The sequence below is a fragment of the Sceloporus occidentalis genome, unplaced genomic scaffold, assembly GCF_023333645.1.
Source record: "Sceloporus occidentalis isolate IW3139 unplaced genomic scaffold, rSceOcc1.0.p SCAF_3, whole genome shotgun sequence".
In the NCBI taxonomy this organism is placed as follows: Eukaryota; Metazoa; Chordata; class Lepidosauria; order Squamata; family Phrynosomatidae; genus Sceloporus; species Sceloporus occidentalis.
The window spans coordinates 125,567,052-125,583,716 of NW_028316983.1; the positions used below are offsets into that span (position 1 = coordinate 125,567,052).

General features: G+C 46.8%; 1 protein-coding gene across 10 annotated transcripts in view; it reads left to right on the forward strand.

The window, feature by feature from the left end:
* LOC149316715 (myomegalin-like) overlaps positions 1–16,665 on the forward strand; it is a 149,519-nt gene that overhangs the window by 50,989 nt on the left and 81,865 nt on the right. For 2 of the 10 annotated variants that reach the window (XM_089516093.1, XM_089516094.1), the window contains exons 7-8: positions 1,681–1,856; positions 2,293–2,410. In XM_089516093.1, coding sequence (XP_089372219.1) covers positions 1,681–1,856; positions 2,293–2,410 — 294 coding nt within the window. Of the gene's footprint in view, positions 1–1,680; positions 1,857–2,292; positions 2,411–11,045; positions 12,104–16,665 lie in introns of those variants that run through there. The other 8 variants (XM_089516098.1, XM_089516097.1, XM_089516091.1 and 5 more) reach the window with 8 other exon arrangements.

The following is a 16,665-nucleotide window of genomic DNA, read 5'->3' on the forward strand; positions in this document are numbered from 1 at the left end:
TCTGTGCAGCAGGATTAGCTTTCAGTGCTGGTTGTCCTGTGGAGTGCTTTGCTTAGATCCAGGGAAATTAAACTCTTTTGCACAGCTTGATGGCTAATGACATTTTTAGGAAGTCTGAACTGAAGGGTAACTGTCAAGAACTAAGCCAGTCAGGAAATCATATTCAAAGCATAAGGGTGAAAGATGAGCGATTGGAGCACATATTAACTTAATCCATAAATAAATAAATAAATAAAATCCAAGTATGATGGAGCAGTTCTGTGGATCTTCCTGGGAATCTGGCTTGTGACATCCAAAGTCTCAAGATTCTGTTTATCTGACTTTTTAGCAGGCTTGAGGTGGACATAAAACTTTTCCCCTCCCTACATTGAAAGAACCTGTAGGTAGGAAATGGAGGTGGGAAAGGGAGATGATGGCAGCAGGGAGGCCACAGACTCCTTCTTTTCCCTTTCCCACTTGGCCAGCAGCCCCACAAGAGGCTGCTGCGCATTGGCAGCACCATCCCACCCCACCAGCAGCCACAGTGAATTAACTTCCCCTCAATTCCTATCCACTGCACTCCCCTACCCTGCACTCCTTGTCCCAAAAGGAAGAGTAGGGCAAGGCATGAGAGGGAAGGAAGGGTTAGGCAGGCAGTAGTGGTCCAGGCATCTCGGAAATGTACGGTTCCACCCAGCAATCCCATCTAGGTCTGGCAGGCCTGTTGCTTGGGTGGAAAAAGGAGACAATGGCGGCACCAATGCCTTTCCTTCAGTGGAAGGGGAAGGAATGCATGGCCTTCACTGCTACAGCTGCTGGCACCTCCCTTTCATGTCCAATGGATGGAAGAGAGGGATACACTTGACTGGGTGGAGAGTGTCTTGGGACAGACTGTGGGGAATCACTCCATCTGCCGTTCACCTCTCTCTGAGGTATCTCACCTGGTACGGTCCGTATTCCCAGCAACCCTTAATGATGGCCCTGATTCATTCTCATTTCTGCTAGGAAGAGGAACTACCTAGAACTATGGTTCATTAGGAGGAATTTCCTGACAGTAAGGGCTGTTCGACAGTGGAACACACTCCCTCGGAGTGTAATGGAATCTCCTTCCTTAGAGGTCTTTAAACAGAGTCTGGATGGCCATCTTAGGGGATGCTTTGATTGAGATTTCCTGCATGGCAGGGGCTTGGACTGGATGGCCCTTGCAGTTTCTTTCAAATCTATGATTCTATGACCCAGTACAGATGGGCCCTGAATGACGCCCTCGTCACATGCTAGGGTTACCTTGGGACTGGGTACCCACATGGCCCACAACCCTAGCACGTGACTAGCGCATCATCGCTGCGCAGTGCCGTATAGACGGCATGTGCAATGATGATGCCACTGCTGTGCTGCGTCCAAATGGAGCAGTGCAGCAGCGACATGTTCGCGCAGCCTGCTTGCGGCGGCACAAAAAGGAGCCACTTTTTAGCGCTCCTTTTTTTGCTGTGCAGCAGCGCTACACAATTCAGTTGTTGCAGCACTGCTGCGCAGCCAGGAAAAGCAGACCCAGCCCACCCTTTTGGGCCCATCTGTACCGGGCCTATGATTTTATGGTTCATGGTCTTTCAGATTCCTGAGTAAGAGCAGGACAATACACAAGTATTTAAATTGTCTGAAATTAAAGCTTTTATTTGGTGTCATCTCTGGTTGTGTCTCCAGGAGGCCCAGTCAGCAAAGACCAAAGCAGATAGGATAACAACTCTGGCTGAAATTGAGAAGAAACGCTCCCTAGAACTCAACAGACAGCTAATGGAGTTCTCCAAGAAGCAGGATGAGACCCAGAAAAGCCAGGCCCTTTTGGAAACTTACCAAGTTACATTGGCAGAGAAAGACAAGTGAGTATCTGTGTGTTTAATACAGTGGTTTAGTTTATATCTGTTACCCATAAGACAGGATCTCTACAGAAGTTTAAGGAATGGACTTCCACTTCAGAGCCCTCAGAAGCAAAACAAACTTTACCTCTCTCCTTTTATGGGATCTTATTGGGACTTTATTGCTACAATTAATTTCGATCCTTATTGCTATGATGTAATTTCCCCTTGCTTTTTTATTTCTTTCTTTGTTTACTGATTTTGTGGGAAAGGTGCCTCTGTGGGTGTTTCGATTACTCCCAGAACCATCAGTGCCTTATTGTAGATGTCTCTGTACTGTTATGGCCCAACTTCCCCCACAGACATAAATTGCAACAAATGCCCATCCTGCCATATCCTGTATGGAAGCAGTACTATTTCCTTGTGTTAGCCAAGGTGACCAGACCCTTTCTCCTTGCAGAAAGATTGAGGAGCTGACCTGGAATCTGAAAGAAAAGGAGCAGCTGCTTGAGCTGCTGTCCACAGAAAAACAGCACCGGCTGCAATGTCTGGAAGAGCCATGGAAAATGAAAGTGCAGGTAATGATGCAGCTGAAGTTCCCCAGTACTACATTATGAATTGTGTTTTTGCCCTCATTTCAGCCCACAGTGCTTGCTGATAGTAGAACTTAAGCATTGGTTTAAACTGTTTGAGAGATTCATTTGGAAAGAAGGCTGAGCAGAATGTTTGAATGAATAACTGGGTGAAAGTAAATCAGTAAACTTTTGCAGCTGGGCATATATTCTTCCTGTAGCCACACAAGACATTTACTTCTGCCCAGGAAGTGATTTAAAAATGATCTGTATAGAGGTGTGAGACTAATGTTTCTGGCAAGCTGCATTCTGCCGGGCATTCCCCTTCCTTTTCTCACACATCTGGATGCTTTTGCCTGGCTCTTGCAGAAATGCAAGGGATGGTGGTGTGCCACAGAGACACTGGGGAAGGGCTATGGCAGCAATGGGAACTCCTGGTAGGCCACACAAGCAGACTTTCTGGATTACTTGTGGGCTGAGGACCACCACTGCTATATTACATGCAGGCAGAGAAGGCCCCATATTCCAGAGAATATCCCAACCCTTAAAAAAAAATTCTGAACATGCCCTGAGTGGGAAAGGTTGCGTCCTTGCTTTCTGCATCATTTGAAATAAACAAAACAAAACTATAGAGAGAGCCCGCCTCGATTCTTGTATCTCAGCTCCAATCTCAAGCATGTCACCCCCTGATGCATCCTTAAGCATCCTTGAATCCCAGTTTTAAAAGTGAATTCTTAAAATGCAATGAATGTGAGAGGTTTGCAGGGCTCTAGTTGTTCAGCACCTTGGACAGCGACTTTAAAGTTCTAACTAAAATCAAGAATGAGTTCACCACCCCACTGACATGGAAGCCACCAGTCACTAGATGGGGATACAATTGCATTGCTCCATAAACAAAACATAACACAGAGTGATTTATAGTCAACACAGTAAAACATATAAAAGATTTTTCCATGAGCCAGACTAGATAACTAGAATCTGCCTAGCATTTACCTTGAAAACCTTTACTTTTCTTTCTTCTTGCCTGCATCCAAAATGCACAAAGCGATGATACCTTGTAGTAAGGAGCCCTGTTGGTGCAGTTGTTAAATGCCTGTACTGCAGCCACTCACTCAAAACCATAAGGTTGCGAGTTCAATCCCAGCTAAGGGGGCTCAAGCTTGACTCAGACTTGCATCCTTCCAAGGTCACTAAAATGAGCACCCAGATTGTTGGGGGCAATTATCTTACAGTTGTAAACCGCTTAGACACTGTTAGTTCAGTATGAAGCGGTATATAAATGAAGCTGTTTGGTATATAAATGAAGCTGTTTGTAGTACCTCTCTGATTGTTCCAGTCGTCTTTCTCTACTCCCAGGCAAGACACTGGAGTCATGATCCCACTAGCAGCATTTATCATAGGAAATGTGCAGCTGCAAAAGTAGGATGGAGCTACAGCTTTTGCCTGTCCACTCAGCCCTCATGAGAATGTCTTCGTTAATTCTCTTGAACCGATATTCCAGATACACATACATAGACACCATTCATCATTCAAAACCCATCATTCATATCTTAAGCTTTGGTATTCTACTGTTCCTTCTCAGTCCATTATTGTCCTAACTAATGCTACTACTACTACTTTAGTAAACAATTACCTTTTTATTCAGATAGGCTCTTAATAATTAATAGGTGTCAGGGAGCCCTTTTGGGAGGCTTCTCTGCTGTATTTTTAATGTTGTTATGTTTTTAAATGATTTTATACAATTTAAAAATTAATAGTGTTTTAATATGATCATTGTTTAGTTGTGATTTAACTTTGTCAGATTTTTAGCTATCCTTGTTTTTTAGCCTTAGGCTAAATTACTTTATCCTGCCTTTTCCAACAGCCCTAGGACTCAAATTGGCTTATTAAAATTAAAAAACAAAACAAATACAGATTAAAATCACACATAAAGGCATAAGTAAAAATGTACAGTTATAAAGAGCCACCAAGAGTTCGTCTGAATATATCAGCCTCCTGGGGCAGACCACCTTAATTGATTCTGCACCCTTACATAGATTCATAGGCTTGGAAGAAACCACAAGGGCCATCCAGTCCAACCCATGGCATACAGGAAGACACAATCAAAGCACTCCCAACAGAAGACCATCCAGCCTCTCTTTACTGAGTCTCAGGCAGTGATCCCTTCATAACAACAAAGTTAGAAACAAACGAAGCTGCTCCAATCCCAGATTGCTTCCGCTCATCCATTACAGAAAACAAGGTCTGGAGTGTATCCAGAGGTTTCTGGAGCCAGATACTGCTTGGGACTGATTTTTGAATGTTTTCTTTTTGTGGGTGGAGGGGTTGAGGTAGAATATAAAAGAAATAATAATAATAATAATAATAATAATAATAATAATAATAATAATAGGGACACTAATACCAGTGGCATCCCTATTTCTGGTGTCACCAGGTGCAGGGGGGACTGTCAGGGGGGCCAGAGCAGCCAAAAGGGCCCACTTGGCCCACTTCTTTACCACCACAGCAGAAGGTTTTTTATAAAGCGGTCCCACCTGGTGTCATCCCTCTTCTAGGCTCTCACCTGATGCAGCCCACACTCCCCGAACCTCCCTAATGATGCCACTGATTACTTCATCTCATGAGATAGTTATTGTTGCATTGCTTCTAATTCAGTAGTACTATGTGGTCTGGATTGTACAGGTTGGCCTATGAAGTGCTGATGTATAAATGGGCTTGTATTCTTCATAGGTCTGGTGGCTTTTTTCATAATGTCCAGTCTTACATTTCTTGTTTTTAAATCATAGTTGCATGTACAGTGCCAAATCAAACAATGCAAGAGAGAGCTGCATAATCTCTTAACCTATCATTTAAAACCTTAAAAGCAGGTGGGGTAGGAGTGAGGTGGCATTGTGTCAATTGTGTTTGGGGGGAGGAGGATGAGGTTTTCCTGTCTTCCTGATATAAAGAATCTCCTTGGTTGCTATTAACCCTGCAGGATAAAACATACAATGTCAGTATGATGCTGCTGTTGCCCCCCTGTGGAGAAAACACTTGGAGGTCTTTAAACAGAGGCTGGATGGCCATCTGTCAGGGATGCTTTGAATTGGATTTCCTGCATGGCAGGGGGTTGGACTGGATGGCCCTAGTGGTCTCTTCCAACTCTATGATTCTATGATTCTATGATTCTATATCCATACTGTGACACTGCCCTTCTTCAGCAGGGCAAATTACAGCTTCAGACAGGCATTTCAAATTCTGGAAAACAGGGAAACAGTATTTTTTTCTAAAGAAAAAAACTTTAAAATTAAATTTAAATTTTATATTCAATTAAAGTTAAAATTTAAGCTTAAATTTTAATTTTAATTTTATTTTTTAAAAATTACCAATTGTTTTTGTGAATCGAATTCATGACCCCCAGTCTCCTGGTTGAATTTGTCCTGATTGAAATTGCAACCCAGTTGTGAATTTCTCTGCTGAGGCAAAAATTCTATAAATTTGCATTTCAAGATCTATTAGTTTACTGTGAGGCAACAATTATAATTCAGTTTTGCAAAGGATTCTGATATCTTTCTTGGAAACAATGTATCTGCTGCTGGAATAACATGGCCTTTCCAGCTCTTGGACAGTAACTTTTTGTTGCCACAAAATTACAGTCCCAGTTGCCACGTGGAGTGCAAATTCCTCCTTGCCCTCTTGTTTCATCTAACCTCACTGTGGTCCCAGGTCCTCCTTTGCATCTTCCTACTATCACTCCCATTTTCTTCCTCTTTCTACCTCTGCTCCACCCCTTCCATCTTTCCCAGTCCCTTTCTTCCACCAGTACCGCCACCCCCATTCCTGCCTCTGCTTTATCCCACTATTGCACCTCCTCCATGCTCTTCTTCCTTTAGCCTATTCTGTCAAGCGCTACCAACTACTGGGGCTGCTTTAAATGAAGGTGGGCAGGCAGGTTGGCACCAGTGGCCTCCCTGGCACTGCCTGAAAATGAGGAAGCCAGGGAGGAGAGAGGCAGCTCTTGCCCTCTGCTCAGGGTAACTAGACAGTCCCTCTTTTCCAGGACATGTCCTCCATTTCAGACTTCTGCCCAGGATGATTTCCCAAAGGTTCTTCATTTTAACCATGTCCAAGAAACATGAATTTATATTTATAGTGTTTTGAGCTTTTCCTTGGTCATGTCTTCCATTTTTCTTGGCTATCATCCATTTTGCAGTGCCTAGTCCTCCCTGGAAGTGAGGACACATCTGGTCATCTGGCCTCTGCTCATCTCTGCTTCCAGGCAAGGCTGCCTTGGGGTGTCCTGCTTCCGCACTCAGTGCCCACTGCAACTGCAGCTCTAAGCTGGACCACAACCTCTTAATCTTTGTTGTTCTCTGTCCTCAAGTCGATTTTGACCCATGGTGACCTTGTGGCTGAGACACCTCCAAGACTCCCTGTCCTCCATTGCACTGCTTAGTTCCTGCAAACACATACCTATGACCTCCTTAATAAGCATCTAGCATGTGGCCTTCCTCTCTTTCTGCATCCCTCCACCTTTCCTAGCATTGCTTTTCCAGTGAGTCTTCCCTTCCCACGATGTGCCCAAAGTACAACAACCTCAGTTTGGTCATCTTGGCTTTCATGGAGATTTCTGTCTTGATCTGCTCTGGGACCCATTTTTTTGGCTGTTTGTGGGATCCTCAGCACCTTTTCCAGCATCTCAAATGCATTTATTTTCTTCCTATCTTCTTTCTTAACTGTCCAGCTCTCACATCATAGGGAATACGATGGCTTGTACGATTCTGACTTTTGTGCTCAGTTGTAGATCTTTGCATTTTAATCTCTTTTCTAGTTCTTTCATAGCTGTCCTCCCCATTCTTAGGTTCTGTACAGACTGGCCTGTACAGTCCATGACGTCATGGCACTCCTCCAGCACTGCATCCATATGACGCAGCACCGAAGGAGCACTGCATAGCCACACTGCAGTGACTGTGGAACCCTTTCCAGGGTGTAAAAAGGAGCTGCTTTTTGTGGCTCCTTTTCACATCCTGGAAAGGCCGGATTGGGGCTGTGGCATGGGGATGCTACAGCCCCAAACTGGTGTGAAAAGGGGTGGTTGCAGGCCACCCCTTTGGGGCAGTCTGTTGAGCCCCTTAGTCTTCTTATTTCCTGGCTGCAGTCCCCATTTCTATCAATGTCTGATCCCAGGTGTAAGAACTCTTACTCTTTCTATTTCTTCATTGTCTGAGGAGTTTATCACACGGGACGAGAGGCTCTCAATTTCGAAAGAGAAGATAGCGATGTCAATTTGAAAATTCACGCAATTATGTGATTACTTATCACACCTTAAATTTGCTGTAATGGCCTCCCTGAACGCGAACCAGATTCTGTGCAAAGTAAGCCATCACATCGGTGGGTTCTTAATTGCGAATTGGCACCCTTGCGCATTCTCAGTGCGACTCCAGATGACTGGAGCATAGCATATTCAGGTGAGTGAGAGAGAGGAACCAAGGAACCCCACCATTTACAAAAGAGGTTGGGGGGTGCGGGAAGAATGGTTGGAAGAACATGCTCTATTCACATTAAAATGAGAATATATTCTCTCTTGTCACATTAAAATGTGAATATAATGGTTATCAAATAGTTCCTGGTCCATGCCTCTTAATTAGCAGGCAGCAGCACCCCCTCAGCAATGCTAAAGGACAAGCGGAAGCAAAATTGAAGCAGAATTGCAGTGTGGCTTCATGGGAAACCCCCTTCCAGAATGGGGTGGGGGGGAACCTGGACCAAAGGAGACATGTACAACACACCAAACAACAGCGCACTGAGTGCGAAGTTGCCTAGGAACAGGGGTTGTGACTTCGCTAGTTCACTGAGGCGGGTTACAGACCACCGAAAAGGAGCAGCCTGCACCCGCCCGTTTCCTCGCCAGATCGGGGCCTCAGCAGCCAGAGCGGCAGCCGCTGAGGCCCCGATCTGCCGCTTTCCAGGCCGTGGGGAAGCGGCAAAACGCCACTTCCCTGCCGCCTGGAAAGGGGTGTCCTTGGGGCTCCAAGCCCCAAGGACACCTCGCGACAGCAGGGAGGAGGAGAAAGGGGCCACTTGGCCCCTTTCTCCTCTGCGTTTCTGGGCACAGCCATCTGAAGGCTGCACCCAGTGACGCAAAGCCAGGAAGGAGCTCCGAAATGGAGCTCCTTCTGGGGTTGCGGAAAGGGCGCCCTAGGCGCCCTGGCACGGCCCCAATATGTCACAACCGCGCTGCCTCGTTTTGAGGCGGCGCAGTCGTGATGTAGTGATGGCGGCGGCCGTGTGGAACGGCCGCCGCCATTTTCTATGCACGGAGCACGGACTAGGGTTGGGGGCGTCCGGAAAGGACACCCCTTTCTAACCCTAGTACGCGCTCATCGTGTACTTTAAGGCCTGTTTGTAACGGGCCTGAATTTATTTAACTGTGGATTGATGCGTGATTGCGTTTGGACTGCCAGCGATCGCGTGTGCTAACCTTTTGCTCTATAACGTGAATAAGCATGATTCCATTCAGGATGGCACTGGATTTTACTTCCAATTTCAGTCGTGTGATATCCTCCTGGATTGAATTTATGTAGGCACTCTGTGGTCATTATTTCTGTTTACTTTATGTTCAGTAGCAAGCTTGCCTTTGCACTTTCTTCCTTTATCTTCTTTAGTAGTAGTTCTAGGTCTGGGAGGTTTTGTGCTAGTACTATCGTGTCATCTGCATATCTCAGATTATTGATATTCCTTCCTCCTATTTTCACTCCTCCCTCTTCCGTGTCCAAGCCTGCTTTCCTTACAATATGTTCTGCATATTAGTTGAACAGGTAGGGTGAAGAAACGCAGCCTTGTCTGGCCCCTTTGCCAATTGGGAACCATTCTGTTTTTCCATGTTCTGTCCTGACAGTAGCCTCTTCTCCTGGGTACCTCTTCATCTACTAGAATTCAAGGATATAGCTGTGTTAGGGACTGTGCAGACCGCTCCTAAGGGGCAGCCTGCAGGTGCCTCCATTTTTGCTGGATTGGGGTGGCAGCAACTGCATGGTGTGGCCCCAACCCAGCTTTTCCAGGGTGCGAAAAGTAGCTGCAAAAAAGTGGCTCCTTTTTGCGCCCTGAAAAGGGTGCAATAGCCGTGGTGGCGCAGCTTTATGGTGCTCCTTTGGTGCTATGTTGTCTGTATGCAGCACCAGAGGAGCACCATGATGCTGCGGCCAGAACAGCTCCTTAGTCTGTAGAATCAGTCTGTAGAGAGATCTTATAGCACCTTTGAGAGTAACTGAAAGAAAGAAATCGGCAAAGGTTAATAATAATAATAATAATAATAATAATAATATGAGCTTTTGTAGACTTCCGTTGACTTCCTCAGATGCATTCATCTATTGGCTTTCTTGTTTTGAACAAGATGTCCCTGTAAAACCAAAAAGAGAGCAGGCGTGCCAAAAATGGTCCTCAAGGGAGTCTTGTGGACACCTCCATAGAGGGACCAATGTGCTTTTCTGCCTGGGGTGCAAAGTGAAGTGTGAGGCCAGCGTGGGACTGAACAGCTGCCTCAGCACTCCTCCTCCTCCTCCTCTTCCCTTGGAAATGACTGACATGTGTACAAAGAAACAAAACACCCACCAAACAGTGATCCCTTTATTGGCCAACCAAAAAGCACAATATACTTGCAAGCTTTCCAAGCTCTGTTGGCTCCTTCTTCAGGCAAGATGTTACAAAACCAGACAGGAGGAACATTTGAGCTGTCAGTCAGATGCCTGCATTTTGTTGTTTCTGTCCTTAGTTAAGGTACTACAAGGAGGGCATCTTTTGCAGGCAGGCTCCTCCTCCTCTGGCCATGTGGCTCCTGGGCAAAGTCCAGGAAATTTAAAGTCCATTTGCATCTCAACAAGGACTCCTCTTTTGCAATCCACAGAATCATAGAGTTGGAAGAGACCCCAAGAATGGCCATCCAGTCCAACCCCATTTTGCCATGCAGGAAATCTCAGTCAAAGCATCCCCATTGACAGATGGCCATCCAGCCTCTGCTTAAAGACCTCCAAGGAAGGAGACTCTATCATCCTCAGAGGAAGGAGTGTGTTTAGGCAATGAATCATAGAGTTGGAAGAGACCACAAGGGCCATCCAGTCCAACCCCATTCTGCCATGCAGGAACTCACAATTAAACCACCCCCACAGATGGCCATCCAGCCTCTGCTTAAAGACCTCTAAAGACCTCCGAGGGAGTGTGTTACACTGTCAAACAGCCCTTACTGTCAGGAAGTTCCTCCTAATGTTGAGGTAGAATCTCTTTTCCTGTAGTTTGCATCCATTGTTTCGGGTCCTATTCTCTGGAGCAGCAGAAAACAAGCTTGCTCCCTCCTCAATATGACCCCCCTTCCAATATTTAAAGAGGGCTCTCATATCCCCTCTTAACCTTCTCTTTTGCCGTCTGTCTCCATTCCTGTGGAGTCCAGAGCCCTCTTTGTAGGCAGAGGAGAATGGGTTCCCTTTGGAGCTTGGCTCTCCCTGCTGTTGCGGGGGGTCTGTGGCTATTTTGCGGAGGGAAGGTGCCCCCTCCCTCCCTCCCGGGTGGCGTCAGAGGGAAACTACAACCCCCGAGATGCTCTGCGCGAGAGGGACGCCCCCTCCTCCTCCTCCTCCCCCCGGGTCCACCATTTTGAAACCTGAGCCAGACTCGCGGGCGGCTCCGTCGAGGCAGCATCCCTTGGGCGTCCGGCGGCGTCCTGGCAGGATGGAGCGGGATCGCTGCCGGGTGTGCGGTCGGGGCTTGCTGGGGGCGCACCGCCGTTGGCTCTTCCAGTGTCGCCGGGGCTCTGGGCTGAGCCTTGGGGCGCTGCTGTCGCACGCGGTGGGGCGGGCGGTGGGCCGGGGCTCGTCGTCGGGGGAGTTCGCCTGCGGGAAGTGCGCCTTCATGCTGGAGCGGCTGCTCCGCTTCGACGCCGTGGCCGCCCGCATCGAGGCCCTCTCCCTGGAGCGGCTGCAGAGGCTGCTCCTGCAGAAGGAGCGCCTCAAGCTCTGCATCGCAGCCATGTACCGCAGGAACAACAAGGAGCCCGCTCCCCAGGAAGGCCACGGCCAGGAGAAGGAGCCCGGCCACGACGGCGGCGGCTACGCGGCTCTGCTCCGCCAGGACTTCGCCTACTCGGGCTTCGAGTGCTGGGCCACCGACGGCCCCGAGGCCTCCTGCTCCCCTGGAAGGGACTGCCCCTCCGCCGGGGGCCGCCCCAGGCGCTGCAGGGGCTGCGCGGTGCTCCGGGTGGCCGACGCCGACTACGAGGCTGTCTGCAGGATCCCCCGCAAAGTGGCCCGGAGCCTCTCCTGCGCGGGAAGGGCGCCCCTGGAGCAGCAGGAGGAAGAGGAGGAGGAGGAGGAGGAAGAAGGAGGAGGAGGAGGAGGGGAGGCCTCCCTGGAGGAGGCCCTGCCAGGACCCAGCCCTCCCCGGACCAAGGAGGACTGCTGCTGCTGCTGTTTGGAGGAGGACGAAGAGGGGGAGGAGGAGGAGGAGGAGGAGGGGGGCGCCGGGTCCCCCCTGGAGATGGCCCTCAGCCTGGTGCGGACCCTGGGCTGCAAGCCCGTCCAGAGCCCCCCCGGGAGCAGGCTGCCTGTCCCTGTCAAGGCAGGGCCCCTCCTGGGGCCAAGGAACAGCAGCCCCCGGAACCCCACCCAGACGCCGGGCCTCTGGGAACTCGGCCAAGAGCTCTGCGGGACTTACCTGCCCCTCCGAGTCCAGGTACGCCAGGGACACCGCCAGGGAAGCCCTCCTCCGGAAAGGCAGGGAGCGGGCCTAGGAAGACGTGGCAGCCCTTGGGGAACCCTTGCCCATAGAAAATCATTGAGGAACACTTGCCCATAGAAGATCATTGAGGAACACTTGCCCATAGAAGATCATTGAAGAACACTTGCCCATAGAAGATCATTGAGGAACACTTGCCCATAGAAGATCATTGAGGAACACTTGCCCATAGAAGATCATTGAGGAACACTTGCCCATAGGGAATCATTAAGGAACACTCGCCCATAGAAGATCATTGAGGAACACATAGGGAATCATTAAGGAACACTCGCCCATAGAAGATCATTGAGGAACACATAGGGAATCATTAAGGAACACTCGCCCATAGAAGATCATTGAGGAACACATAGGGAATCATTAAGGAACACTCGCCCATAGAAGATCATTGAGGAACACATAGGGAATCATTAAGGAACACTCGCCCATAGAAGATCATTGAGGAACACATAGGGAATCATTAAGGAACACTCGCCCATAGAAGATCATTGAGGAACACATAGGGAATCATTAAGGAACACTCGCCCATAGAAGATCATTGAGGAACACATAGGGAATCATTAAGGAACACTCGCCCATAGAAGATCATTGAGGAACACATAGGGAATCATTAAGGAACACTCGCCCATAGAAGATCATTGAGGAACACATAGGGAATCATTAAGGAACACTCGCCCATAGAAGATCATTGAGGAACACATAGGGAATCATTAAGGAACACTTGCCCATAGAAGATCATTGAGGAACACATAGGGAATCATTAAGGAACACTCGCCCATAGAAGATCATTGAGGAACACATAGGGAATCATTAAGGAACACTCGCCCATAGAAGATCATTGAGGAACACATAGGGAATCATTAAGGAACACTCGCCCATAGAAGATCATTGAGGAACACATAGGGAATCATTAAGGAACACTCGCCCATAGAAGATCATTGAGGAACACTTGCCCATAGAAGATCATTGAGGAACACTTGCCCATAGGGAATCATTAAGGAACACTTGCCCATAGAAGATCATTGAGGAACACTTGCCCATAGAAGATCATTGAGGAACACTTGCCCATAGAAGATCATTGAGGAACACTTGCCCATAGAAGATCATTGAGGAACACTTGCCCATAGAAGATCATTGAGGAACACTTGCCCATAGGGAATCATTAAGGAACACTTGCCCATAGAAGATCATTGAGGAACACTTGCCCATAGAAGATCATTGAGGAACACTTGCCCATAGAAGATCATTGAGGAACACTTGCCCATAGAAGATCATTGAGGAACACTTGCCCATAGAAGATCATTGAGGAACACTTGCCCATAGGGAATCATTGAGGAACACTTGCCCATAGAAGATCATTGAGGAACACTTGCCCATAGAAGATCATTGAGGAACACTTGCCCATAGAAGATCATTGAGGAACACTTGCCCATAGAAGATCATTGAGGAACACTTGCCCATAGGGAATCATTAAGGAACACTTGCCCATAGAAGATCATTGAGGAACCCTTGCCCATAGAAGATCATTGAGGAACCCATGCCCATAGAAGATCATTGAGGAACACTTGCCCATAGAAGATCATTGAGGAATCCTTGACCATAGAAGATCATTGAGGAACCCTTGCCCATAGAAGATCATTGAGGAACACTTGCCCATAGGGAATCATTGAGGAACACTTGCCCATAGAAGATCATTGAGGAACACATAGGGAATCATTAAGGAACACTTGCCCATAGAAGATCATTGAGGAACACATAGGGAATCATTAAGGAACACTTGCCCATAGAAGATCATTGAGGAACACATAGGGAATCATTAAGGAACACTTGCCCATAGAAGATCATTGAGGACTACTTGCCCATTAGGAGTCACGGGAGGATATTTGCCCATAGAGAAACCATACTTGCCCATAGGGAATCATTGCAGAATACTTGCCCATTAGGAATCATTGGGAAACACTTGCCCACTAGGAGTCATTGAGGATATTTGCCCATAGAGGATCATTGAGGAACATTTTCCCATAGAGGATCATTGGGGAATACTAACCCATAGAGAAACCATACTTGCCCATAGGGAGTCATTGAGGAATACTTATTATTATTATTATTATTATTATTAAGCTTTATTTATAAAGTAGTGTAAATCTACACAACACTGTACATACAATCAATTAAGATAGATAAAATAAACCTGCCTGTGGCCTACAATCTACAGCAACAATTAAACATGATACATGTTAATGCACCTTAACATTCAAACAATAAAATATAGCAGACAGCAAATTAAAATAACATTGGATAACAATTGTGTAATATCCAGGATACTTGCCCCTAGGAAATCATTAGAGAATGCTTCCCATAGAGATTCATTGGAGAGTACTTTCCCATAGGGATCATTGGGGAATACTTGCCCATAGCAGAACATTGGGGAATACTTGCTGTGGGCACGTATTTTCCAATGATTCTCTATGAGCAAGTATGGTTTCTCTGTGGCCAAGTGCTGTCATTTATTTTAGTACGCCCCCATTGGCCAGGAGAGACCCATGGCGGCCTTCTCCCAGTTTATCCACAAGCTCCCTGAACCCTGCACCCACCTGGTCTAAAGGAGGGTCTTGTTCCCTCTTGAAAAATCTTGCACTCACTGAAAGAAAGAAGTGGACAGCAGGAGCTTTCCTAGACTCAAGTCTACTTCCTCAGATGCATTGTATTTTTTAATGAGGGAGTAGACTCAAAAGTCTAAAGGGATGCAGTGGCTCAAGTAGTTAAGACGCTGACTCTATTGATTGCAAGATCGGCAGGTTGGCAGTTCGAGGCCCAGGTGCTACATGATCGGGTGAGCTATCATCACGGGTCCCAGCTCCTGCCAGCCTAGCAGTTCGAAAGCATGCAAAGGCTAGTAGATAAACAGGTACCACTCCAGTGGGAAGGTAAGCAGTGTTCTGTGCTGTCAGGCTTTCCACACGATCACAGAGTAGTCTCTGACAATGCTGGCTCTTTGGTTTAGTAACAGAGATGAGAACCCCCCCCCCCCCCCCTTTATGGTCGGACATGACTTGACAACCTTGTCAACGGGGAAGACCTTTACCTTTAGACTCAAGTCTAGGAAAGCTCCTGCTGTCAAGTTCTTGCTTTTAGTGAGTCTCAAATGTGCTACAAGATCTCTTTACGCACTGATTCTACAGACTAACACATGGCTATGATGTCTTTGAATTCTCTCTCTTTAAAAAGCCACTTCTTATTTTGAGGGGCTAGTGTGCCCAGAGGCACCGCACCACACCCACCCAGCTTACTTTCCTTGTAGTTCATTGAACAGAATACTAATTTCTAGAAACCCATCTCTTTTGTCTTTCACTGCTCTTCTTTTTTAAAAATAGTAAGAATTTTCTTGGCTTGCTTATTTCTTGCACAAAGGAGTTTTGACCCATCATCAGGACAGTTCTGTAGAATAGTCCCTGGCAGTTGGAACTGACACATCTTCTAAATGCTTAAAAGGCATTGTGGCTGAATGACCTTTCTCTGCCAGCACACTGTGGGTGGCACTCTGGGTGCCATCTGCAATTGAGTCTGCTCTTCATCCTTGCCTTTGTTAGAATTTAAAATCTCATTAAGGTGTAACAAAGAGTGCATCTGTCACTTTTAATTGAGAAATATCCACATCAGTCTAATTGTATTCACATTAGCTTTAAGTGTTAATTTCAGCTAGCCTCAGGTATTCGTCTTCATAAATTTCATGGCCAACTTATGAAGCACTTGAGACATTTCTTTTCTGTGAATTTGCTTGATTCTAGTTTTGATGATAGAAAACTCACTGAAATCCTGTTAGTTATTTGGTGGCAGAGTAATGCACACATCACATTCAGAGCTGAGTCTTGCTAGGCATTATAAGCTTGTAATGCCTCCAGAAAATCTGTCCCCCTTTTCTCTTGCAATTATAGCTACTCTACAGGCAGTGTAATGTAGTGGTTTGAGCTTGGACTGTGACTCTGAAGACCAGGGTTCGAATTACCACTCAGCAATGGAAACCCACTGGGTGGCCTTGGGAAAACCACACACTCTAAACCTCAGGTTTGCCTAAGATCACCATAAATTGGAAATGACTCGAAGGCACATAACAACATCATCATCCTTGGAGGGAGTAATCCCTTTTCTGTAGTTATGAGACTATTTATACAGTACACAATCTGCCTTGAGCTGCGCATACAGAAGTCCTATTCAAGTCCACAGGTATAATCCCTGGCAAGATTGCCACTCTCTTACCTTGCACACGTTCCAAAGTTTTTTGGTCTTCAACCAGTAAGGCCATGAGTTGTTACCATGTTGCGGCCTGACCTATATTGAATTTCACAAATTAGAGAGGAAATCTACCCCTTAACTGGACGATAGCAAAAATTGTATTTAAGAACAATAAGTGCACACAGTATGCAGGACAAAATGGTTGCTGGGGCTAGAGAGTAGACACATGGGACAGAGGAGACAGAGCATTAAATCATACGGTTTTGGGT